The sequence below is a fragment of the Onychomys torridus genome, chromosome 14, assembly GCF_903995425.1.
Source record: "Onychomys torridus chromosome 14, mOncTor1.1, whole genome shotgun sequence".
NCBI classification, from domain to species: Eukaryota; Metazoa; Chordata; class Mammalia; order Rodentia; family Cricetidae; genus Onychomys; species Onychomys torridus.
The window spans coordinates 41013940-41039956 of record NC_050456.1 but is presented as its reverse complement, the minus strand read 5'-3'; the positions used below and the strand labels follow the sequence as shown (position 1 = coordinate 41039956).

General features: G+C 41.0%; 1 protein-coding gene across 1 annotated transcript in view; it reads right to left on the bottom strand.

The window, feature by feature from the left end:
• Lrrc9 (leucine rich repeat containing 9) overlaps window positions 1-23953 on the bottom strand; it is an 87088-nt gene extending 63135 nt beyond the window's left edge. Inside the window, exons 1-10 of the mRNA XM_036205631.1 lie at window positions 23839-23953; window positions 16201-16281; window positions 15704-15922; window positions 14748-14888; window positions 13963-14026; window positions 13399-13469; window positions 11201-11383; window positions 9231-9386; window positions 5832-6013; window positions 4151-4282 (exon numbers count right to left, since the gene is read on the bottom strand). Coding sequence (XP_036061524.1) covers window positions 4151-4282; window positions 5832-6013; window positions 9231-9386; window positions 11201-11383; window positions 13399-13469; window positions 13963-14026; window positions 14748-14888; window positions 15704-15922; window positions 16201-16248 — 1196 coding nt within the window. The 5' untranslated portion in view covers window positions 16249-16281; window positions 23839-23953. The remainder of the gene's footprint in view (window positions 1-4150; window positions 4283-5831; window positions 6014-9230; window positions 9387-11200; window positions 11384-13398; window positions 13470-13962; window positions 14027-14747; window positions 14889-15703; window positions 15923-16200; window positions 16282-23838) is intronic.
• Window positions 23954-26017: the final 2064 nt, after the last annotated feature.

Genomic DNA, 26017 nt, shown 5'->3' with positions numbered 1-26017 from the left:
TAGGTTAAATAGCATTACAGCATGTGTACCTGACTGGAGATGGAAACCGAGGGAAAGAAGGAAGGCAAGAATGGCTTCAATGTTTGTGCAGCCTGGATTAACAAGAAAGTGCTGAACTCAGAACTGTAACGTTGAACGCTAAGTAGTTTTGTATCATTGTGTCTAATCCATTCTGATTGTTTTCTCATTTCCCACATGAGGCTCAAGGGGCTAATGGTATTTCAAGATCACACAAGCAGTTTGGATGAAAGGTCTATTATCTCAACGTGGATTCCTTCTGTATTTGTTGAAGTTGCATCATCAATTGAACATCCAGATGGAAATGTCCAACAGATAGGAATGCAGGAGAGAGAGAGAGAGAGAGAGAGAGAGAGAGAGAGAGGAAGTAAGGAATCATTTGTTTGTAAAGGTCCAGGAAGACACTGTCAAGGAAAAACATGAAAAAAAAATGGTACCAAGTATTTCAATACCAAGGAAACTGAAGACTCCTCACTGCCCATGACCCTCACTCATTCAATGTGGCCTGAATATGTAAGCCGTCACACTAATACACACCACAGACTAAGATATTCCATTAAAACATACATACACATAATTTTTAATGGATGTTAAATGCATACTCTTTTAAATGGCCCAAAGAAACTCAATCTCATCTGTGAAAATTCACTTCATGACTCTAGACAAATCTTTAGTGGATGGCAGACTTGAAGTGCTGTCTTATGAGTGTAGAGCATGGCATCCCACTGCCATAGTTCCGTTAATACTATAGCCAAATATCTTAATATAGACTTGGGAAGTGGGAGGGTAATGTGAGATGCAGGTATGATCAAAGTGCACTACATATGTGTGTGGAGGAGTACCCCCAAATCATCATTTTTCATTAACAGTATACTTTAATAAAAATGAATATAAAGAGATCAGTTACTGAAAGTCATTATATGTCAAAAAGTGAGATTGTTAAATATGCACCTATGAAATGATAGAGAGATTTCAATTAGTATATACTGGGCTGTGAACCCAGCCCTGTGGCAGAGGTTTGACTTAAAGGCATGTGAAGCCTGTCTTCCCCCAGGAGCTCACAGGGCCACTTATCCATTGTTTCATGGCGCTTTCAGGTTATTTTTATTCTAAATAGACTACCTCTGTAATGATGTTGAAAGCGTCTCAAGGGCAAGGACCATGTCTTTCATGCTTCTGAGCCCCCACTTGCTGAATGTCACATGAAACAAATGAGTTACTCAATGGGCAATACATAGAGGAATAATTTGCTTCTAAAATGCCAGCGCTACCAATAGCAACATGCCATTTGACTAGCATGTATCAGTAAAATAAGAAGCTTTTGGAAACTGAAAAACATGGCCAATGTACTTCATGAAAGAAAGATGCTGAGAAACAGCAAATGGCATTCAACTAGAAATCTGCAGGGATTTTTTTTTCTCTTCTGCTGAAGAAATACAAGTTATTCTAACAGAAAATCTAGCTCCACTCAAGGACTTCCTATTTAAGGAGAGATCCTTGGCCTTAGATGGAAGAGAAGTCAATGTCTAAATTAAAATGCCAGAAATGAGGCACCTGGATATTTAAAGCATTTTTGTTGTGATTTTTCTTTTCTTTTCTTTTTTTTTTTAATCATACATAAGAGAGCAGACCTTGAATGGCCAAGCATGTGGAATGCTGAAAGCAAGTAACTGGCCTTGAAATTCTGCCAATATACATTTGATTACCTCCTTAAGATGGGTCAAGCTGATCCTTATTAAATCCAAATGAATGCTTTGTAGATACCCATTAAAAGCCATCCAAAACTCTCCAACTTACTATCAGGCTGACATAACAGAAACGGTATTTTAGTGATTTTATATTTAAAATTTTTTTTACTGTTTTGTTTTGTTAAGAGGTTAAACAGAAGCAGAATTACATTATTATCTCTAATGAAAGTTCTATTGTTAAGTTCTACTCTTAAGTAGGCTGAATGAATATAAGTAAAGACTATATCTTACAACCTATAGAACTGTTGAGTTCGTGCATTTGAAAAACCAAGACCTGTCTGTCTATGTGGGAAGTGGTGTGAATGTCTTTCATGACCTTGTACATAAAAACCAAGTATTGCGGTTAAATAAACATAATTACAGGGCAAATTCACTGGTAGAAAAGATCCACTGGTATAGAAGAATATATTTTAAAAAGCCCTCTTTCTCCCTTGGGGAAAGCTCCTTATACTTCTCAACCAAGGATCCAAGCTTTTACTCAGGAGGGTAAAGACCCCTCCTGAAAGCAGTTGTTGATCTAAGTGATACCTGGCAATCACATGTTGTTTCTAAAAGTTGGCGAGACCTTGGCATCATGTGCCATAAACATAAGAACCTGCCTTGCTGCTGATGTCAGGTAACACTGCACTCTAGGGCCAGGTATGAGCCCATCCTGTGGTTCCACACATCTGACTCTGCACATATCCAGGTCTCCAATATGGTTCCAGAGCAACCTTTGGTTGTGTCAAAGGTGTTTTGGTTTGAGAAAATGACTTCAGAAATGTGAAACTCATAATTAATAATAGTTTTCATCAAGGCTTTCTTTTTCTTTAAGGCTTATTTCTAATCATGTCCTCTAGTTGAGACAACACGCCTGCTTGCTTATCTCACTGACAGAAAGGCCATGGTTCTGAGGTGTGGATGACCGGGCTCTACTTCTGTCTCTGCTGGTCCTCTCCAACTTTGTGTGGCATTTTCACTTGGCCTTGGGAGCACAAAGGTCTTGCACCCACAGATCATTGGGGAAACCAGGAGTGTCAAGCATCCAGGGTTGTCTTTTCAAAGAAACGATGTATAATCTATTCTCCCACCCAGAAGGCTGGGAATTGAAGGTGGTCAATAGTCTAGGTGATCTGCATTATCTGAAGGGCCAGGCTATATCAAGCTCCCACAACCAGGGCCAGAGGTATTTAATAGTCTAGATGATCCTTACACTATTTGTATAGCCAGCTCCCCCACCACCAAAAACCAAAAAACCCTCTCAAAACCAAGGTTGGAAGTGGCTAATAGCCCAAATGACCTCTGTGCTATCTGTATGGCCAAGATCGTGGCAGATCATTTCCTGGGCCCATAAGATAATACATGCAGCCTATCTCTAGAACCCATCTTCTTAGAAGAAATGACACGTACTTTTAATTAAGATTTGATATAACTGTGCCTCCTTGTGCATTGGGGATTGTATTACATCAAGAAGCTCTTTTTCCAAATTGTACTGTGTTTAAATATGTTACAATAAACTGCCTGGTATCAGACTCCAGAAGTTTGATCCAGCCTGGCTGCCTGAATCAGGCTGAACCAAGTGTCATTCTTTTATTTTATTATTATTATTATTATTATTATTATTATTTATTTATTTATTTATTTATTTATTTATTTTTGGTTTTTCGAGACAAGGTGTCCCTGTGTAGCTTTGCGCCTTTCCTGGAACTCACTTGGTAGCCTAGGCTGGCCTCGAACTCACAGAGATCCGCCTGGCTCTACCTCCCGAGTGCTGGGGTTAAAGGCGTGCACCACCACTGCCCGGCCCCGAGTGTCATTCTTACCTCACCTGCCGGCTGTGACACTTGTGGGGAACCCCACAGCCTGAAGTCTGGCTTTGCCTGCCTTCTCCTGACACACAGTGACCATGTGCTCACTGACTGCTTAGCTCCCAGCAACGGCTCCCACTCTGCCTACAGGCCTGCAGGGCAGCCATGAGATGGCCTTCCCTTGGGGCAACCTGCTGTTGCCAATTCTGCTGCAGCCTTTCTGCTCTGTTCTGATTTTCAGCCAGGATTCAGAATCCAGGGTTACAGCCACCCAGCAACGGTATAAACATGCAAGAGGACGATATTGGAATGTAACCCTTTTCTTCAAATTTCTATAAACTTCCCACAAGCGTTTTCCTGCTGTCTGGCTAAGAAAAAATGTGTAAAGAGTAGCTCTTGTTGAGGTATCCAGAGTTTGGCTCACTACAATAAAGCAATGGGACAAATGTATAGATGGGAAATACGTAACAGCAAATTTTCAACAGATGACTGTTTTGATAAAAACTATTTTGAAAGGAGATACTCTTTAAGTGGATCATCTGGCTCAGGGTCCTAAGTACAATTATCTTTAAAGCTACACTCAAAGCTCAGATTTACCAGTCATCAGCTCGAGTGCCTTCTTCAAAATGGATGTTCCCCACAGTCTCCAGCTCGGTCAGCAGAAATGGGGTCAATAAGCCATGGCTCTTCTTCTTCTGCTTTACTTCAATATGATAAATTGCTTCAATCCTACCAGAGACAAAATACACATGCAGATGTTCATATGATACTGAAAACTCACGGCATTAAAGCACAGCAGTTTATTTATGTCTGAAACATGTGTACAATTCATTCATGTACTGTAATGTGTACAATTCACTCATGTATTGTAACATGTATTCAGTTTGTGTACTGTAACATGTATACAATTCATTTATGTACTACAACATGTATTCAGTTTGTTCATGTACTGTAAAATGTATACAGTTTGTTCATGTACTTTAACATGTATATAGTTCGTTCATGCACTGTAAAATGTATACAGTTTGTTCATGTACTGCAACATGTATTCAGTTCATTTATGTACTATAACAAGTATTTAGTTCATTCATGTATTGCAACATGCATTTTAATATCAGTTACTTTTTGCTTTCCAGTGGATGAGTAGAGTTAATGTTAGCAGCTAAACCAGGAACGAAAATACTCTGTTTCTGGCAGAGAAAATCACCCCAGATTTTGTTACCCTCACTCAGAGTATGGAAAGCTAAGGAGACTGTCTGGATCTAAGAGGATAGCTACCAAGTCCTAGACAGGCTGAGACAGTACACAGTATCCTCAATTCCATGTCAATATCAATGGTACTTACGTCTAAACAGCTAGTTTGAGGGTCACTTGGCATGGAGCAAACCCCTACCTCTAAACGTTACAATCCTGTTCTTTTTTTTCAGAGCTGAGGACCGAACCCAGGGTCTTGCGCTTGCTAGGCAAGCACTCTACCACTGAGCTAAATCCCCAACCCCACAATACTGTTCTTATCATTACAGGGGCCAGTCAACTTCTTTCCTTGAGGGCCCGGTGAGTGAAAGCACACTGTGAACTGCTGTGGGATGTTCTGTATGTCAAATGTGTTGCTCTGATTGGTTAAAATAAAGTGCTGATTGGCCAGTAGCCAGGCAGGAAGGATAGGGTAGGCGGGACAAGGAGGAGGAGAATTGTGGGAAGTGGAAGGCAGGGTAGAGAGACACTGCCAGCCGCTGCCATGACAAGGAAGATGTAAGGTACTGGTAAGCCACGAGCCACATGGCAACTTATAGACTAACAGAAATGGGTTAATTTAAGATAGAAGAACTAGATAACAAGAAGCCTGCCACGGCCATACGGTTTGTAAACAATATAAGTCTATGTGTGCTTACTTGGTTGGGTCTGAGCAACTGTGGGACTGGCAGGTAAGAGAGATTTGTCCTGACTGTGGGCCAGGCAGGAAAACTCTACCAGCAGTGAACCAAGCAAGGGCCGTGGCTGTGCCTGGCTGGGTCTTGTCTGCTTGCTGAGTTTCTGAACTAAGGAAAGCCCAATTGCTTAGCTGTGTGAAGGAAGCTCACTGTGCTTACCTGAAAATGGCCTCAGCTAGAGCCCAGCCTTGAGCAGATGGGGACCCCAGGAGCCCAAGTGCCAACACAGGCCATGTTTTGTTGCCTCCCGTTTCTCAAGGGAATTGAGTTCAACTCTTGCCCCCCCCCCAATATGGTTACTCTTTTATATTTGCAATCTGAATGACCAGACAGTTCACCACACATACTCATTTAGTTTCTTGTTCCAGAATGTGACCCTTTCGTCCAGGGCAGTCAGTTTGGTGAGGATCTTCTGCTGAAGACCTGATTCTTGTGCGGCAGTCTCTCTATTCTTGGGTTTCTCGGCCTCCAGGGCATTATCATTTTGCCCTTTAGCAGGTCCCTTGAGTTCAGCCAATTCCCGTTCTAACTGTTTTCAACAACATACCAGAGAGCAAATTAAAAATAAGGCAAAGCCTCAATTCAGATATTCACTTTGTAGTGAGATTTATTAGTCAGTTTAGATGATCAAAGTAGAAATCTAGGTAATAGGAAGTTCTGGTTTATAACGGTCAAAGCGTGACTTCAGCCTTGTGCAAGTTCATCTAGCGTCTATTGAACAATTGATGGTTTGGAAAGAGGATGATTGGTAGTCGCTTAGCTGAGAGCAAGAACGTTAATAGACCACGGAATGTTGAGCTTGCTTGTTAAGGCCAAAGTGAAATTACAATCAGTGATGGTTTGGATGTGAATAAAACCTTAAACTTCAAATAATGAGATTTTAAAAACATACTTACTTTTCAGTGTTTTTTTCAACATTCCTGGAGAGTTATAAACCATGGAAAACACACAAAGGGGAGAAAAAGTTTTCCTTTTGTTTTACTATCCGACTAGCAAAAAAAAATACTCATTGTGCTGGGCAGCAGTGGTGCACACCTTTAATCCCAGCACTCGGGAGGCAGAGGCATGTGGATCTCTGTGAGTTCCAGGCCAGCCTGGGCTACAGAGCGAGATCCAGGATAAGCACCAAAACTACACAGAGAAACCCTGTCTTGAAAACCAAAAAACAACAACAACAGCAAAAATACACATTGTATCAGATTTCAATATTTTGGGATTTGTTGTCCATAATAGGGATTTTGGTATTAATTGGGATATTTAAAATATTTACTTATCTTGATTACTTAGCCTTTGAATCACACCCATAAAGTTTGGGTCCAGGGCAAATCTTGTGTACAGTTTAAAGCTAAATTATAATGCACAAAACTTATAAAAAGAAATTTACTAGTTGGCTACATTTCTTCACAGTTACAGCTATAATTGGCTGCTAAAATCAAATTATATACTTAAATATGTGTGCGGTTTATATGACATATATTCCTTCTTTTGCTTGCAGATTTTAAGTAATATAGTTGAGTACCCTTAAGCTGAAATTTGAAGTGCACCCAAATTTGAAGCTTTGGACATGTTTTAGATACTTAGCTAAGGGATGCTCAGCTAATAGTGTACATGTAAATATTCCAACATGTGAGAAACTCCAAACTCTGAAATCTATTTGGTTGTAAAGCATTCTAGATAAGGGATTCTGAACCTACATGCATGAAATGGCACATTATAAAATGATTTTCACATCTTGGTCTTTCTGTGGTTTTTAATCAAATAATTTAAATTTAATTAACATTTTACTTTAAGAATATCCTTCTGATGATAAAATAAAAACATGCCCATTTGTAGAAAAGACCATTAGATATATTTCAAGCCTCTTTTTAAAAAAAAAAATAAGTGTCATTTTTTTTTCTAACTTTTAAATGTATGGATATGTGGGTTTGTGTAATGAGTGAATATGTCTATGAGGGCCAAAGAAGGTGCTGGATCTCCTGAAGCCAGAGTTACAGGTGGTCGTTAGTGACCTGGTATGGGTGCTGGGAACCAACTGGAGTCCTCTGCAAGAGCAGCAGATCCATGCTCCAGCCCTAGCAGTGTACTATAAAAGTGATTGACTTGTTCTCTTGTTAAATATTTATGTAACATCTAATGTTTTGTTACTATTGATGGGATGGTGATAAATATCCATAGAATCAAGTACACATGTAGACTTACTGAGCTGAAGGCTAGGAGCTCTCTGAAGCTGTGTGACCACTTTCATGAGCACAGGAGAGTGTATGATGCTCATCTGAACCACCTACTGCTGTGGTATGCTGCTTTTTGAGAGTTTCATAGGTAAACATGGATTCACACTGCATTAACATTTGAAAATTCACAAGGGAGTGCTACATTCAGGTGTTCATCAGTCATTGTAATTTATTCATTTGTAAAGTGCTGATTTATATATTTCCTTCATTTTTTCTATTTGTACATCTACTTTTAACCATATCTTATGGACACATTTGTACTAAGGATAAAATCTCTTTGTGCACACATCATGTTTCTTTAGGATAGTTTAACTTTCTCAGACATGTTTTTCCTTAATGTGTATGTGGAGGGCATGTGCTTGTATATATACAAGCGTGTGGAAGCCAGAGGTCAAAGATGGCATCGTTCCTCAGGGACTGTCCACATAACAATAAGGTATGATAATAATAAGCCTGGAGTCTGCTAAGTACCTAGGCTGCCTGGCTAGTGAGCATCAAGGGCCACCACCCTCCACTTCCCCAGCTCTAAGATAACTAGCACATGTCACCGTGCCCACCTTCTTATATGGATTCTTGGGACTGAGCCCAGGTCCTCATGCTGTGTGGCAAGGACTTTATCTACTGAGCCACCTCCCTAGCCCATGTTCTTACCTTTATGAATAATGCCTTTTAGCACAAAATAATCTTACTTTTTGGTTTTGCAACTGAATCTATGTTTCTTTGCAATTTATAGCATTTCTTTTATTTGTCAAGTTGAGACCAGCTAAATCAATTCATCTACATATTTATTCTTGATTTTTGTTTTCATTTAATTTTTAACCCCACTGATACTTAGTTTGGTAAAGTGTAAAACCTACTCCTAAATACCTTGGCTCTTTTCTAACACTATGTGCTGGACAATCCATTGTTTCTTCATGTTTTTGAGAAGTTACAGAAAATTTCACACATGCTAGGTTCTATTTTCAAGATCTAGTAACTTTTCAAGATCTACTTTTAATAAAAGGAATCTAATTATTCTGAATAAAAAGCACACATACTACTAAAACAGAGTTTGATTTGAGGTTCCCCCATTGTATACCTCTGTGTGTGTGTGTGTGTGTGTGTGTGTGTGTGTGTGTGTGTGCGTGCACGCACATCTGTCTGTGTGAGTACAGGTATATGCATGCCACAGGACATCTGTGGAGCACGGTCCCAGGTTTTGGTCCTCGAATTCCACCCTGTTGGAGACAGGGTCTTTTTGTTCTGCATTGCCTTGTCTCCACCCCTCAGTCTCACCTTAGGAACACCGTGATTGCAGACACAGACTACCAAGCCTGGAATCAAAATACTGTTAGAGTAAACCTGACTTGATCTTGATCTTCAGTATTAATCACACACACACACACACACACACACACACACACACACACACACACTCACACTCGAGGGCAGGGATGGGGGAGTTAAGAATGTACTATTTGGTCTGATGATGCTCCTACAATGTAGCCATTGGAATTTTACATGATTAAATCTTACGGTTTTCTTTGCGAAGTTGAATAATTTTATCCGTTCTTCTGGGAGCTTTTGTAACTTGCATTTTTTGTCATTCAGTTTTTCAAGCTCTTCATTCAGATGTCTCTGAACAGTTTTTATTCGCATGTTATAATACATTATTTTCTTCATCGCTGTGGTCTGAATGCAAGAGAGTAAATAGCACGGGATTAGATCAAACACATTACAGATCGCTCTGCTGGCTAGTGTTATGTCAGTTTGACACAACCTAGAGTCATTTGGGGAACTTCAACTGAGAAAATGCCCCATCAGACTAGCCTGTGATGCATTTTCTTGGTTGATAATTGACAGAGGAGGGCCCAGCTCACTGTGTTTGGCCCTGGGTTCCATAGGAAAGTAGACAGAGCAAGACATGACGAGCAAGCCAGTAAGCAGCACTCTTCTATCAGCTCCAGCCTCCAGGTTCCAGCCCCGACTTCTCTGGATGATGGAGAAGTAGACTGAAATAAACTCTTTCCTCCCCAGGAGCTTTTGGCCACAGCAACAGAAATCTGACTAAGACATCAGTGGTACTGTAGGAGCATCACAAGTTCTTTATGAAATTGGAAGCTGGCCAGCTCCATTAGAAATGCTGATGACGACAGCAGATGTGTTGATGCTGTAGGGATTTATTTAATTTAATATATAAGTCATAAAATCTCAATGAACATCTTTGTGTTTAACATGTGAGTATGTGGCATACGCACATCTATTTCCAGAACTTCCACTCAAGAAACTGCAGACATAATTTAATTTATAAAACAGTATATTTAGCTAATAGGACATAGGACTGGAGCAAATATTAAACCACTATTCCTAGTTCATTAATCAGGGAAAGCAAACAAATTAAAAGGGGTTAAAAGAAAATGTAAAATTGAGTATAATTTTAACCCTGACCCCCCCACACACAAAAATAGATTTACCCTGCCCCTCAGTCTGCAAAATGATGCTCTATGTGAACTATCTTCAGACTGAGTAGGTCATTAAATTATCACTCTGCTGCAATTATCTCAAACCTTATATTTAACACTAGTATACCATTTAGTTACTAATCAGCTAATAATAGCAGATTGATTAAAAAGACCGTTATGAACTATACAAGCTGAATGATGCCTGAGAATTAGATTAGTCAGAAAGAACTGACCAGACAGTCTACCTAGAGGATCAGTTCGAGGTTCAGTGAATGAGTCCCTCTTGAAAAATAAGGTAGAGAGCCAGAGAGCGAAACACCTGACACCCGCCTTTGGCCGCCACATGAGCATACACAGGTGTACACACACACCCCCACACATGTGTACACACAAGCATACAATTCAATACAAGCACAAACACACATATTAAGAAAAAAAGGAAGAAACAAAGAAAGGAAAGAAAATTGGGAAATGATGTTTGTTGTTATTTTGAATATTTGGGGTAAATGGAAAATCCAAAACAAATATACTTGAGTCACTGAGAACTAAAAGGATTTCAAATAAATCCTTAAATCTAAAACACCATGTGTTGTGGAGTAAACTGTTTATTTTTCCAGACAAAATAGTGGCTGCTAAGTTAAATTTCAAATAAACAATGAAGTATTCACTAAACTTACTTGTATTTATTGAGTTATACCAAGACATTCTTTAGTATTTATATGAAATTCAAATTTAACTCAGATTTCTTCCATGTGGGAAAAAAGATTTTAAAAATACTAAATTTAATTTGTTCTAAAATAATTTTAATAACCATGTATCAAAAATTCTATTCCCAACAGACATGTGTTTCCCATTTTTGCTATGATCACCAAATTCCAGCATTAATGTTATTATCTGCATACATTTAGGTGAAACACCTGCTCTTGGGGCAAGAGCAGACAGGAGATAAGAGCTGACTGTCTAATACCACATGAGGACTCAGGCAGAGAAGGCCACTAACCAGGCAACCTTGAGCCACAGACACCTGACTGTGGATCCACTTACATCTGCTAGCTCCTTGATCTGCTTTGCTGAGACATCAAACGTGTCCAGTCGTTGAAGAGAAGGCAAGTGATACAGCACGTGAGTGGAGTAGTTACACAGTTGGCACACTGGATTCGTTTTGTACTGAGGGTCATTCAGAGATAGATCCTGTAAGCGAGGCAGCCTGGTCAAGTTCGTAAGGTCCTAAAACAGCAACATCAGTGGTAAGTCGGTTATGAATCCTGTCTTTGGATGGAGGTGTTTTAGCACATAAGGTCACCCACAATCTTATGTAACACATTCTAATCGAACACCTAAGTACGTGCGTTAAGTGATCTAGATGGCTGTTTCTCGTTAGTGAAAACTCATGTTAAACTCTAGAAGAAATGATCGGCCTTTGCTGTATAGATGGCAGACTACACAGCCATGCATTTTCTGTACCAGCTGCTGCTCCAAACCAAAAAACACTAACTCTGCTTTACGGTTCCCTAGGGAGATCTGTGATCATATTATAATGGCCCCTTGCTGGAAAGCAGTGACAGCTCTGTGCTGTCTATCAAACACGGCCACCAATGGAGATCTGATTAGCCCTGTGGTCGCAGCCTCCATGCTCTCATGAGTACTCTGTATTTGAGCGAGATGATAATGCTGCCGCTACTCAAATGGGCCCACGGCTTCTCATTTCCTCACTCTTACGAATATTCATCTTTGGACGTCCATTCCCATGGCTCGGAGGAACCTCCTCCAATGCCTGTTACAATGCTCCAGCCTTTCCTATTGGTTCACTCCTTCGCAATTTGACTAATCAGGTAATATTTTACTCAAATTTCTTTTAAATTTATTCATTCTGCTGCTTTGCACACCCTTTTGTTTTTCTCTGGGTTAAAGAGTACCCATTTACATTGGGGGATTCGGAATTGTTCCTCACTCCTCTTTCTCTAATATTTCCATCAGGTGTGCTTGAACATGTGCCCTTGACCTCACCTTGTCAGAATTATATTGCGAACACAATGAGAAAGCAAGGAGAGGTTTTGACAGGAGAGATTTATCATAGCATCTTTAAAAGGGCTCCAGCGAGCCTTGCTGTATGGAAAACAGATTGAGACTAGAGAAAAGAAAAAGGGTTGGCAAGGTGGCTCAGCAGATAAGGGCACCCACTGCATGTCTGACAGCCCGACCTTGACCCCTAGGGCCCAACGTTCAAATGAGAGAACCGAATTCTCCTTCAAGGTGTCCTCCACATGTGTGCCATGGCGCGTGCACACACATACACACACTCTGAAAAATGGGGGGAATTGTGAGGAATTGGGTTTTCATTTTTCCTCGCAGTAATGCAGATTGGTACCCATAGTCATAGTGATCCAGGCAGTAAGACTCCGGGCATGTTCCAAATGGGCACTAGCAGGATTTGCTCATGGATTGAAGGTGGGATATGAAGGAATAAAGGAGTAAAACAGAGCTGTAAGGATTGTTGCTTCATTAACTGGAAGAGGAGAAATACCATTTAGAGAATCAGAGATGTCTGCAGGGAAAGGGGTTGGGGAACAGACATCAGTGTGAAGTCAGTTGAGGTCTATAGTTCAGAGATGTCGTCAGGGTAAGTAGAGGGACCAATTTAGCAGTAATTAGATTAGGTGTATTTGCAGTCATAAGGTATGACGGGATTATTTAGAGAATGAATATAGGCAGAAATGAGGAAGAGACCCCAGGACTGAGAAGGGGCAGTCCACTTTTCAGAGGTTATCAGAGGATGAACCTCCTGCAAAATGGATGTAGCCAGAAGGCCTAGGAGAAAGTTCAGAGAAAGTAGCACCCTACCAGCTGACTAAGTAGTTATTTTTTTGGTTCTAAAAGGATCCAATCATTATGGCTAATTGAACAGATGCCTTTCAAACTCCCTAGAGAAGTGGTTCTCAACCTTCCTCATGCTGCGATCCTTTCATACAGTTGCTCATGTTGTAGTGACCCCACACATAAAATTACTTCATTGCTATTTCATAACTGTACTTTTGCTACTGTTATGAAACGTAATGTAAATAATGATACACAGGATATCTGATATGAGACCCTCAAAGGAGTCACGACCCACAGCCTGAGAACCACTGCCTTGGAGCATTAGGAAGCTGCTCCTTGAAGGAAGACTGCTGGCTGCATTTTTTGGTCTATACCGTTTGTAACTCAGGTTGATAAACAGAAACCAGTCATTTAATTGAACATACCTTGAAAGAAGTAATTTGGTTTCCAGAAAGGTTTAGTTTTTCCAGTTGTTCATTGGGGTCAAGACATGGACCTTTAATTTAAAAACAAGATCAAAGAAACATTAGGGATGAGGATATAGCTCAGTGGCAGAGTCCTTGCCTGGCATGCCCAGTTCAATCCTCAATGTCACAAAAATAATTAAGTTTCTTGTTCTACCTTTATGATATATCCTGGCATCCTTGTGAGTTAAAGATGGCCATTATTTCCTGCATAGCAATAGAATTCATGATACCACTGTATAATCAGCAATAGTTATTACTGACTGATAGTTACATATTTGAATCATAGATTTCAAAATAGGTAGGGAAGTGGAGGTGGATCCAGAAAGAGTTGGATGGGTGTAAATATGATCAAAACCCATTGTGAGAAACTCTCAAAGAAGCACTATCTAAGGACCACAATCTAAGATAAAAATGTATGCAAAAGTAAAAATGCTTTTCAATGACATAAAGTCTAAAAGAAACGACTCTAAGCATGTACTTTGAAAACACATTAGCCCAGAGTCCAGAGGAAACAGTACATACCAATGCTGCTTATCAGGTTTCCTGCAAGATTGAGGTCTTTTAAGTTCTTCAGTGTCTGTAAGCCCTAGAAGTGTAGACAAGATGTTATCTTAAAAACCATTAACTCTGATCACTCTGGTTATTTCCTTGGATGTTCTACAGAGGAAAACAGGTACAGTGAAGCCACCCCCTCTCACTTTAATGGAACCTGGAGAGAATTTGAAGAAGGAGCAGAAAGGAGTGGAGGGAAGAAAAGTGGAGTGAGCAGAGAAACAATGTATCTCTCAGCATGTTTATAATTCGGGGCAAGTCACACAGCTTCTCTAAACTTCCTCCTTGAAAACCTTCTAACTCCAAATATTCCCTTACTTCTCAGGCCTGTGGTGAATAACTGAGACAATGGTTCCTTCTAACATGCAACCTATACATTAGTCTTTCTTTTTACTTTATTAAAAAAAAAATTGTGCGTGAGTGTTTTGCCTGCATGCATGTCTGTGTACCATGTGTGTGTCTGGTGTCTAGAGAACAGCAGAGGGCTTTGAGTTCCCTAGACCTGGAGCTACAGACAGTTGTGAGCTGCCATGTGGTTGCTGGGGATGGAACCCAGGTCCTCTCGAAGAACAGACAGTGTTCTTAACCGCTGAGCCATCTCTCTGTAGCCCCACTTCAGTTCTTTTTGACAACAATAACTATGCTATTTATAAATATTTTGCCCTCAACACCGACTGTATGATCTTGGACACCATGGTTTAAATGCCATAACAGTGTGAACTGCCCTTACATGCAAATTATCAAAATTACCTCACCTCAATATTACTTATCATATTGTGGTTCAGCCAAAGAACTTCCAGTTTTATTAATTTCTCTAAATTTTGTATTCTGGAAATTTTATTGTAATATAAATATAATTTTTCCAAATTTCTACATTCTTGAAGACCTTCAATTTTCTGTGGAAAAGGAGATTGGAGACTGTCATTTATTTTGTCATCAGGTTCAATTTATCAGATAAAGTAGGTTTCTGAGTCTTTTTTCTTTTAAACACCACTTCATTGCAATATCAACACTCGAAAATATTAACTAAAAATTTAAAACATACAACTTCTTTGTCTAAATACAGCTATATTTAATTTTGTACACTTCCTTTAAATTTTAATCCACTACATGAGCTTTATATTAATAAAATCACATACATCTGATTTTATAGGTGGTTTTCTTTTTGCCCAAGACCATCTAACAAATTTTCATAAATTTTCAAAGTATAATATTTAATGATTACAAAATATTTTGTGAAATTTATAATAGTTTTCTTTAAAATTACCCTATGTGCAGAATTTTCATGTTAACTATTGTGAAAATGAAGAAGTAACAAATACCTCACGCATGTAACTCTTCTCTGCTGTTGAATTACTTCTCTAGGATAAAATTCTTAGGATAAGCATTTCTGAGTTAAAGGGTGTGTACATTTCTATTGCTCATGATGCATTTTGTAGTGTTGCTTTCTAAGATACATGTCTAACCACTTAGTACCTAGCTGAGTCAATTTTACTAGTAAGCAAATATTGGCTGTGATCTGATTTGATATGTTTAACAAACACATTTATGTTTTGATTCCTTATTTCTGCTTTCACGTTGTACACATTTTTTATCTTTGCCCATTTATCAGTTTTGATCCACACATACTGCACATATTTTAATGAATTATTTTTCCAAAGCCAAGAATTCAGTATTAGATGCACCTCATCATTTATCTTTTTAAACTTACCTCTATGCAGCATTCAGCAATCCAAAGTTCTTTAAGTTGTGAACAAGTCTCCAACCCTGAAATTTCCTTTATATCTTGAGCAACAATTGTAAGACTCGATAAGGTAGGAAACAATGATAATCCAACTATCCGGGGATACCCTGTGAAAAACATCTCCAGTTTTGAAGTATCTGATCCTTCTTGTCCAAGCATCTCATAAGATAAACCATTGCACAAACACTGTTTTAAAAGAAAGAATTTCAATTATTATCTGTTCTTAATAGTTAAAAAATTGTATTTTGACATCACAATCTATAAACTGCCCATTGAACTACACCACTCTTGTACTCCCACAAAAGAGAAAGTTGTGTCACATACATGACTTCTGTGCTTCCAAAAGTCATACACGAGAAGGAATAGCCCTCCTGTTAGTCCTCACAGCTCCATGAAGGAGTGTCAAAATGTTCTACTTAATATTCTTGCAAATATTAGTGAAAAGAAATCGGGCTTGGACTCACCAGTTCTTTAATGATGTCACTTGCAGTTAAATTTTCACTTTCAATCATCTTCCTTTAAAAACAATGGTCATACTAATATATCTGTTAAGGAAAGTGCAAGATTGACATTAGTCCTAGAGTCATGGCGGTCCAAATGGAGAGTCATCTGAAAGCTACCAACTGTGGCATTTCCAGGTCTCCACACAGACCTCCTTCCATCTCTGAAGTTTCCATCTACAAACTTTTTTAGTATTTTGAACTTAATTCTGCATCTCCATAACTCTTTCTATTTTGTTTAGTCCAAGTAAAACAAATACAGTTTTTCCTCTAAACAATAAACCTTCAGAATGCTTGAAGAAGTCACCCCCCCACAAGACTTTGAATTGTTACTGGGTCTTCCTGCTTCTTTCTTGGGGCTGTGGTGCCCCAAGCTGAATTCAGTTCTCTAAGCTGCAAAAGAAGGACGTCTGGAATGTGGATATAGTTTCTGATCTATATGCTAGCTAAAAAACTGAAATTAGATACCTAAGGGCTATGTAATTTCTATATATATATATATATATGGCAATAAATATTCATTAAAATGAGTTTACTGGTATCTCTTTTGATACAATTGCTCAATTAGTATCTAAATGGCTTTAATACAATTTAATTAAATGTTCATAATTTTTAAATATTTTCATTAAGTAATTCATATACTAAAAAATGGAGGGCTCTTGTTTTTAATACAATGCTATAACAAGATGTGAGAAACATTGTATAATTTCATTAACCATAACTCCTTTCTAGAAGTGTGTATCTATAAATAAATGTGTGCATATGCATGATTATTGTAAGCATTACAGCTTGGAAGGTAAGGTATGCTGGCAGCCAGGAACCAAGAAATACCACAAAGTCACACCACACAACGAACTTCACAGAGAGATTTATTGGGAGGGGAAAAACCAGGAGATGGCTGCCTCTGCTAGGGTGAGAAACAGCAGCAAACTGAACAGGATGCAGGGCTTATCTAGAGTTTCTTGGGAAGGGGGTAGAACTTTTGAGGGTGGAGCTTTCCAGGTGGAGATTGGTAAGATTTCATGTTCAGAGATTGGGCTTTTTACTTTGTAGGGTGGGGCAGAGTCCAGCATTCAGGGCTGTTAGAGTATTCTGTGGGTGGAACCTGGCAGTTGGAGGTCCTGGGCCACTCCTGTGGTTTGAGGGGTTTCCGATTATGTACTTTTGTTTGTTTGTTTGTTTGTTTTTTGTTTTTCGAGACAGGGTTTCTCTGTGCAGCTTTGCACCCTCCTGGAACTCACTCTGTAGCCCAGGATGGCCTCGAACTCACAGAAATCTGCCTGCCTCTGCTTCCCGAGTGCTGGGATTAAAGGCATGCACCACCACTGTCCGGCTAAGGGGTTTCCAATTACGTAAAGAGAAAGTGTGGAAATGTACTTTCTAAGTCACCAGCATGAGTTAGGAAGCCAATGAGAATAGGTTAAGAGTAAAAGGTAAGACGAAGAGAGAGCCAAAAGAGAAAAAGAAAGACAACAATGTTATTTTTGAAAAATATGTTTACTATTATAGAGTCTGAGTGTCTAATTGTATTTTAATTTATTGTACTGTTGATACACATCTGGACTGTTTTCCACTGAGGGCCAGTAACGCGAGTGCTTCTCTGCGTGTTTTATCATGCGGGACAAAGTTCAACACTTCTGTTGGTTTTATGCACAGGAGTGAAGAGACAGACAACTTTTTATATGCAATGTTGATGGTTTTCATAGGCACGATTTGAAGCAGAAAATGTACACATATGATGATCATGTTTTCTACACCAATTCACATGCAGATTGGAAACAAGCTATGGTACCAGAACCCTGAAAAACAGTGGTTCAGTCACAGGTGGGTTAGCAGCAGGGAGGAAAAGAGGAGCTTTGGGGATACAGATAAAGGCACCGGAGAAGAATTTGTGTGCTATCTGTATATACGTTTACTTGAATAAAGTTTCACTTAAGTTTTATTAGGGCCCCTCATTCAATTATGTTTATATCCATGCTCAGATACTTACACAAATTAAGATTTTAACAAAGTGGCGATTTGAATCCCGTGTTTACAGCCTTTGCTCCCTGGTTACAAGTAGAAGACCTACGGCAAGATAAGAAATGTATACCTGTGCCAGGGAAAAGATGGACCACTAGGAAGACTGATGAAGGTACTCACATTAGATTGGGAGAAAAGCTGTTTGTACAAACCATGCCAAAATTCAAGACACCAGAAAGAGAAGCTTTACTAAGCTATTAAAAAAAATTTTTTAAGCTATTTTCAAACCCAGAGCAGCAACTGTTGGTAAAGGGAAGCTATGGAGCATTCACGATGCAGCAGTGTTACAGTAGCGTACAGCTGTCTGTCTTTGTACTCAGGCTTTGTGAACTGGAGACACTCCCACCATGATGAAGGTGTGGCTTGGACAAGGACCCTCCAAAGTTCAGGTGCTGTCAACACAATGTCATTAAGAGAAAAGGTCTCTAAGAGATCAAGAGGGTTCCTTCCCTCAAGAATGGGACCTAGGGCCCTAATCACAGCCTGATGGAGGGAGTCTGGTTCCCTTTTCCTCTTCCAACTTCTGTCACATGAAGATATCACCAGATACCAGAAGCCGGCGCCTTGAGCCGGGACTTCCCAGCACGCAGAACTGTAGGAAACAAATGCCTACTGTTTCTATTTGGCTCTGGGTATTTTGTTATAGCAATATGAAATGGACTAAGGCACTGAGCCAAGAAGAAGAGCAGGGGCCCTAACCAGTGTCATAGAGCAGAATGCAACCAGAAAATTACCCCAGCCATTAATCGCGTCACTAACTTATACACCATGGACCTAACAGGTACAAGAAAAATGGCCGAGGAGGGGAAAGAGAAGCCAGCTTCCGATATGGTGGAATTTGAGCAAAGAACTAAATACATAAGGTAAGCCATGAAGGAACTTAGATCACATGCATGCAGGCAGAGGGAACAGCAGTCAGACGGACAGAGTGAGCATATGCTTGGCATATGTGCAGAACAAGGCAGATGGGTGTGATGGACCACACTGAAGAAAATGGAGATGGACAGGACCTGGAGCCAGCACCCCTGCTGCCTCATGGGCCCTTTCTGAGGACTGGAGTTTTGGACGGCAAGAAATAAGACTTTGAGTGTGGCATCAGCTGTGTCGATATTGAAAAGGGACCCTCTGGCTACTCCATTGAACATAACACTGTAGGGATGAGGTGATTGATTCTGTGATGGCTAATCTTGGTTGCCAACTTGGCTACATCTGGAGTCAACTCTAACCTAAGCAGCTGGGCACGCCTGTGAGGGATTCTTTTCTTGATCAGATCATTTGAGGTGGGAAGACCAAGCCTAAATCTGGACCACACCTTCTGCTGCAGCCCACACAAAAAGGCATGGAGGAAGGAAGCTTTTGCTTTTTGCCTGCTTGCCCTCACTCTCATGGAAAAGCCCATTTTTCCCGCTGCCGAGACACCACTTTGCTGGTATTAGAACCCTACTTCCTCAGAATTCCAACATAGACTAAAGACTAGCTAAGACATCCAGTCTTGTCTCTAGTTAGAGACTGCCGTTCTTGGACTAGCCAGACCACACCCACAGCCTGTAGTCATTCTAATAATTTCCCTTTTCACACACACACACATACACACACACACACACACACACACACACACACACACACACACACAGAGAGAGAGAGAGAGAGAGAGAGAGAGAGAGAGAGAGAGAGAGAGAGAGTTCTCTTCTTCTAGAGAACCCTGACTAATACAGATTCTTAAGCCTCTGATACCACAAGCCCAGAGTAACACTTTCTTCTATAACTTACAATGGTTGCCTTGGCCATTTTGATCATAACAACAGAAAAGAGACCAATACAATTCCCTTCTCATTTTTTTATGTTCTTGGTTAGTCTTTCTTATTCATTTTTTAAAAGATTTATTTATTTATTTGTACACAGAAGAGGGTGCAAGATCTCATTACAGATGGTTGTGAGCCACCATGTGGGTGCTGGGAATTGAAGTCAGGACCTCTTGAAGGACAGTAGGTGCTCTTAACCTCTGAGCCATCTCTCCAGCCCTCTTATTCATTTTTTATGTCTAAGACTTAACATTTTGTTGTTGTTGTTTAAGAAACTCTGTCCTGGGGTGGGAGAGATGGTTCAGAGGTTAAGAGCATTTGCTGTTCTTCCAGAAGGACCCACACTCCATTCCCAGCACCCACATTAGGGGGCTAATAACTGCCCCTGCTCCATAGATCCTATTCCTCTGGCCTAAGTGCCTGTGCACCTTGATCATACCCACACGCCTAATTAAATCTTAAAAAAAAGAATTTTAAAAGTCCAGCTGTAATTCTGATTTGATAGTACATCACAAACATTGATATAGGAGGGTGTTCACCTTCACAGTGCAGAATCTTCTTATAAACAAAGCCCCAAATCTCTGCATTTAGTCAAGGAGATATTTTCTGGGTATACAATGTGGATTATCTCTCAACTTGCATTATTCTGTGCTCATCAATGCCCCAAATAATCCTATTAAAACTCAGTAGTTAACTGACAATACAAAATTCACTGACAACTCCAACTATGTTTGAGCTATGAGACGCTATGCCCCAGTTACAGAGGGGACTATTTCTGTTTCTCATTAGCTTCCTTTCCTATAGGGAGGATTAAAGGCGAAATCCTAGGACACAAGATAGTGTTCTAACGTTCACCACCCCTTTCAAGCTTTTTCCTTCTCTCCCTTCACTCTTCCCTCTTCCTTCCATACCCCCTTCATATCTCCTACCCCATCTCTGGTCAGATGAATTTGTCCTTGTCCTCATCGTCAAAGAAAACAGGGCTGTCTTAGGATGTGCTCCCTTTAAATTTCTTTTCTCTTTAAAGACACGTTCTTTCCCTTAGGACTTTTGGCTCAGTGGAAACACTCATTTTGGGGCTAGGGAGGGTGACTCAGTGGGTAAAGTGTTTGTGTTTGCTGTGCAAGCATGAGGACCTGAGTTTGGATTCCCAGCACCCATGTGAAAGCTAGACATCCCAGCCTGGGAGTGGAGACAGAAAGAACCCAAGAAGTTGTGGGGTAGGGGGTTGGGAGTGGGGAAGGCTTGCCAAGTCAGACAATTTGGCTGAATTGGTTTACCTAAAAAAATAAGGTGGAGGCTGGGCGGTGGTGGCACACGCCTTTAATCCCAGCACTCGGGAGGCAGAGACAGGTGGATCTCTATGAGTTCAAGGCCATCCTGGTCTCCAAAGCGGGTTCCAGGACAGGCGCAAAGCTACACAGAAAAACCCTGTCTCAAAAAAAACAAAACAAAACAAAACAAAAAAAATAAGGTGGAGAGCAATGGAGGAACATTCTTGTATGGGTATGCACACTCTCAATACACGTGCACATGTATCACATACAATAAATAAATAATAAATATAAATAAATAAATTCATTTTGTCTGAAATGAATCTCTTTTTCTGTGCACTGATCCACCCTTTGCTACCTCTGTTAGAGCATTGTTCTGTGAGTCTTTCATCTTTCTTTCCATAAGATGTCCTTTCCGGCCAGGCGGTGGTGGCACACGCCTTTAATCCCAGCACTCAGGAGGCAGAGCCAGGCGGATCTCTGTGAGTTCGAGGCCAGCCTGGTCTCCAGTGTGAGTTCCAGGAAAGGAGCAAAGCTACACAGAGAAATCCTGTCTCAACCAACCCCCCCCCCCCCCCCCCCCGCCGCCGCAAAAAAAAAAAAAAAAAAATAGTCTCCTTTCCGTAAGGTCTCCTTTCTATTTAGAAAAGTCCTTTCTATCTATAGCCTTTTTTTTTTTTTAATGAAGAGCTATTTTTGATACTTTGCAGACAATCACTGCCTCCATTCAGTCCTCAGCCCACTGTCATATGAGAGAAAACACTTCAAACCACCACAGCTTCTGCTTACTGTTAAACAAGACTGACAACAGCCTTCACATTGTCAGAGGCAGAGGACAAGTGTGAGCTCTCAACTTGACCTTGACGTGACATTGAACAAAGCTGATAACACTGAGCAATGTTGTTAACTTTCCTGCCGGTTTCTTTCTATCCCCTCCCTCTTACCCTCCCTCTCTGTGTATGCACATGCAGGTATAAATGCTGGTGTATGCACGCTAAGTATGGAGGCCATCCACCAGGTTCCGTCCACCTTGATTTTCTTTAGAGAGTGTCTCCCTAGCCCCCTACTTGTTACTTTGCACTAATAGCAGCTTCCTTCTTTGTAAAAATCACTCACCTTTATTTTACTCTTCCCTGGGCAATAAATCCCAAAGCCCATGTGGAAAGCTCCACGTGGACCTGTCACAAGCATCACAAATTCACTGTGGCCCAAACTGAGCTCATTTCCCAACTCATGGGGTATTCCTTAATGAATGCTTTCTTGTGATAAAGGACGCCACCATCCCCTCTTCATCCAAGTTGGAAACCTGAGACTTACCGCCATGTTTTCCCAGGTTCATTCCTCATCAAATCCTTTTTCATGTGTACCCTAAAGTTTATCAGGGCTCTCATGCTTCCTCTCTACCCTCTATCATCATGCCCCCTTCTCTGGACGCCCTTCCTACTGTTTTATTTCTACCTTCCCCATTCCCCTGGGGCACCCCTGGGGCAGCCAGCCTCCTGAAGTGGGCATTTGCTTATGCCACTCCTCTTGGAAGGTGTTTATGGCTACCACACCAATCTCTCAAGCTCCTGTCCAACCAAAATAGCATTACAACATTCCAGGACTGGCCGAAACTCCAGTCCTGTGATGGCTGACATAGCTGTACTTCTAAAGATGCTTCTTTCTCTCCTTGAAATGTCTATCTCCTTGACTTTCTCCATACATCTTTAAGATTATGCTGAGTCTTCTCCGAAGACTTGAGTTTTCTTTGGTCTTACTATAAATGGTCTCTTTCGTGTGATTGGGTTAGTCTAGCACATACCCGGTGGATAGCACTGTTTATCACGTTGTATTGGGATGCTTGCAGGTCTTTTCTCCCAACATGCTCACTGAGGACCGGAGCTACGTCTGACCCCTGGTGGGTGTTCAATGTAATTACAAAAGAAGATAGAAAAGTTCCAGTGGTTCCAATTAACTGTCACACCACAGATCCTATTCAATATAATATTGAACATTGTTCTGCATGACAATTCAGAACACAGTTCTACCTGGCCTGTAAAGAACTGTTTTTGTCTGCCAGAAGAGCTGAGTAAGCATCCATTCTAGGAAACTACATTTTTCCACAGAGCAGAAGCCCTATATGGTCCAACTGTTTTCTCCACTGAGTATAAAGGGGTCAGGATCCGACAGTTCTTACTGATGGCCCATGTAAACGCCCTTCTCTCTAGATGATCAGTATCCGGTTGACCAGTGAACACCCGAGTCTTCCAGTCCAGTAACCCAACCGAGACTGTGACATACCTTTCCTTCTTCATTTCTCTGGGGCCTTCCTCTAAATTATTATTATTCCTTTATTATTACAACTATTATCATAATATTACTATAATCTCCATTGCACCATTACATAGGTCCCTTGACCCGTGTGCTGCTGGTAGATTCCTCCACGTGTTGAGTAAAGCGAACTCCCTGGTCTTTCCTGTAGGGAAGAGACGCCTGGAGGCCATGGGCGGACGGATACCCACCTTATTCCAGAGAGAGAATGGATTCCGGGGCTGTCCGAGACAGGTCAGAGTGCACTCCGACCTCCCAATCCCTGTGTGCAGCTGATACCACACGCTTTCCAGCCCCGGGCCTGCTGTGTACTGACCGCCCACTGGGGTTGCCTAGGAAACCCGCTCTCCGCCTCCCCTGACCTCTGGGTCACGAAGGGGATGAAGAGGGCGGGGAAATCAGCCGCCCAGTCTTGTCTGCATCACGTGGTGGTAACTTCCAACCAATCAACATAGACAGGGAAGACACTCGCTCCCGCCCCCCGTCCCCCAAGACTCTACCCCCACCCCTCGCTAGTGCTCCTGGAGAAGCGGTGGGAGCCGGTCGCTACCTATAGTTCTCTTAGTCTTGGGTGTATCTTACACCTTGTTTGGTTCCGAGGACCGAGTGACAGTTTGTGGGCTAGCCGGTGGGGACCCGGTCCAGGCGTTTTCACGGTGGAGTCTCGAAGACAGTAGTGTTAACCGGTCTTGATCCCCACCATGGCATAGAGCAGTGATGTCACCAGACGGTCCCCAGATCCGCCCCATTCCTCAGCGGACGACTCACCCCCAGCTGAGGTGCGCCCCTGCAGCCTTCGGAGCCCTGTAAGTCCCGGGGGTGCAACTCCAAGAGCCGCCAGACATAGGGAAGTGTGGATGCACTTTCTTCAAGAGATAGATCCCCTTGGGTCTTCTAGGAGTTCTCAGGCAGGCTTTTGAGTGTCTTTTAAGTTTGACAGAATGCTCAGGAGGCAATAATTATTTACAAAATAGAGTAGAAGTTAGGGAGAAAGTAAGAGACTGGCTGAGAAAACAATGAACTTAGAAAACAACCCAAATCACCCACAGCCAGCCCTCTCCGGTCTTGAGATTCACGCTGTCCACTGGAGTTAGCCACTAGCCACAAACGTGTAGGCGCCCTCAAAATGTGGTAGTTCAAACCGGTGTGCAATAAAAATACACTTTGTACTTTGAATGCTTATTATGCAAAGAAGCAATGGAAATGATTTCATTAATGGCTTTTACATTAGCCACATGTTGAAATATTTGCGGTGCATTGGGTTAAATAAGAACTTTTTTTTTTTTAACGTTGAAAATGTGGCTACCAGGGCAATCAATAATTGCTTGGGAACTTGCATTGGGTTATTTTGGACAGAGAATGCCATTGTTTGCTGTCTATTGCAAGTGATAAACACCGTGACTGACCACAACTTGAGGTGAGGGTTTATTTGACTTATATGGCCAGGTCACAGTCCTTCGAGTTGGAAGTCAGGGAGGGGACTCAAGCAGGAGCAGAGGCAGGGGACTGAGGAGAAATGCTGCATACCATCTTATAGCCCCTTGCTTGTTAACCTTGCTTTCTTACCTGAACCACCTGCTCAGGGTGGTACAGTTTGCAGTGAGCTGAGCCCTCTCCTGTCAATCACTGATCAAGAAAATGACCTCAGGACAATTTGACAGGGCAGTTCCTCAGTTTAGATTCCTTCATCCTAAATTTGTATCAAATTGACAAAAAATTGGTAAAAATTTGTTTTTGATGGCACTGCGCTAGTTTTTACTATTCAGTGGGGTTTTGTAGTATTTATGATCTTTGGGTCTTCTTGCAAAATAGTGTCTATGATGCCCTTTTCCATCACCAGATGGCCATTTTGCTGCAACTAGTTTTAAATTGCTTTCTCAACAGAAATTTCAGATTATAAATATTTCTATTTAATGACTCAAGAGTGCAACACATTCTCTAGCTTTGCTGTCTGTAATATTGTCTGTAAACAAACTCACAGAAAAGGTAAATTAATTCTCCCTCCGTGTTTTCATTTCACTGAGCATTGTTTCCTCTTGTCAGCATCAGATTAAGAGTAAGCCACGTCAAATATCTGTGGCTTAAGGGTAAAACTAATGCCAGGGTTAAAAAATCTGATTCACTGGGGTTGGGGATTTAGCTCTGTGGTAGAGTGCTTGCCTAGCAAGCGCAAGGCCCTGGGTTCGATCCTCAGTTCCACAAAAAAAAAAAAAAAAAAAAAAAAAAAAATCTGATTCATGGTTTAATAGTATGACAGTCCTCTCTGAAAATCTAGTTGAACAAGATAACCTACTCTTGGAGACGCTTTCTTTTTAGAAGGTGATAGTTTCGATTTTATAACTTTAAGGAGATTACATCATGGATCAGTTA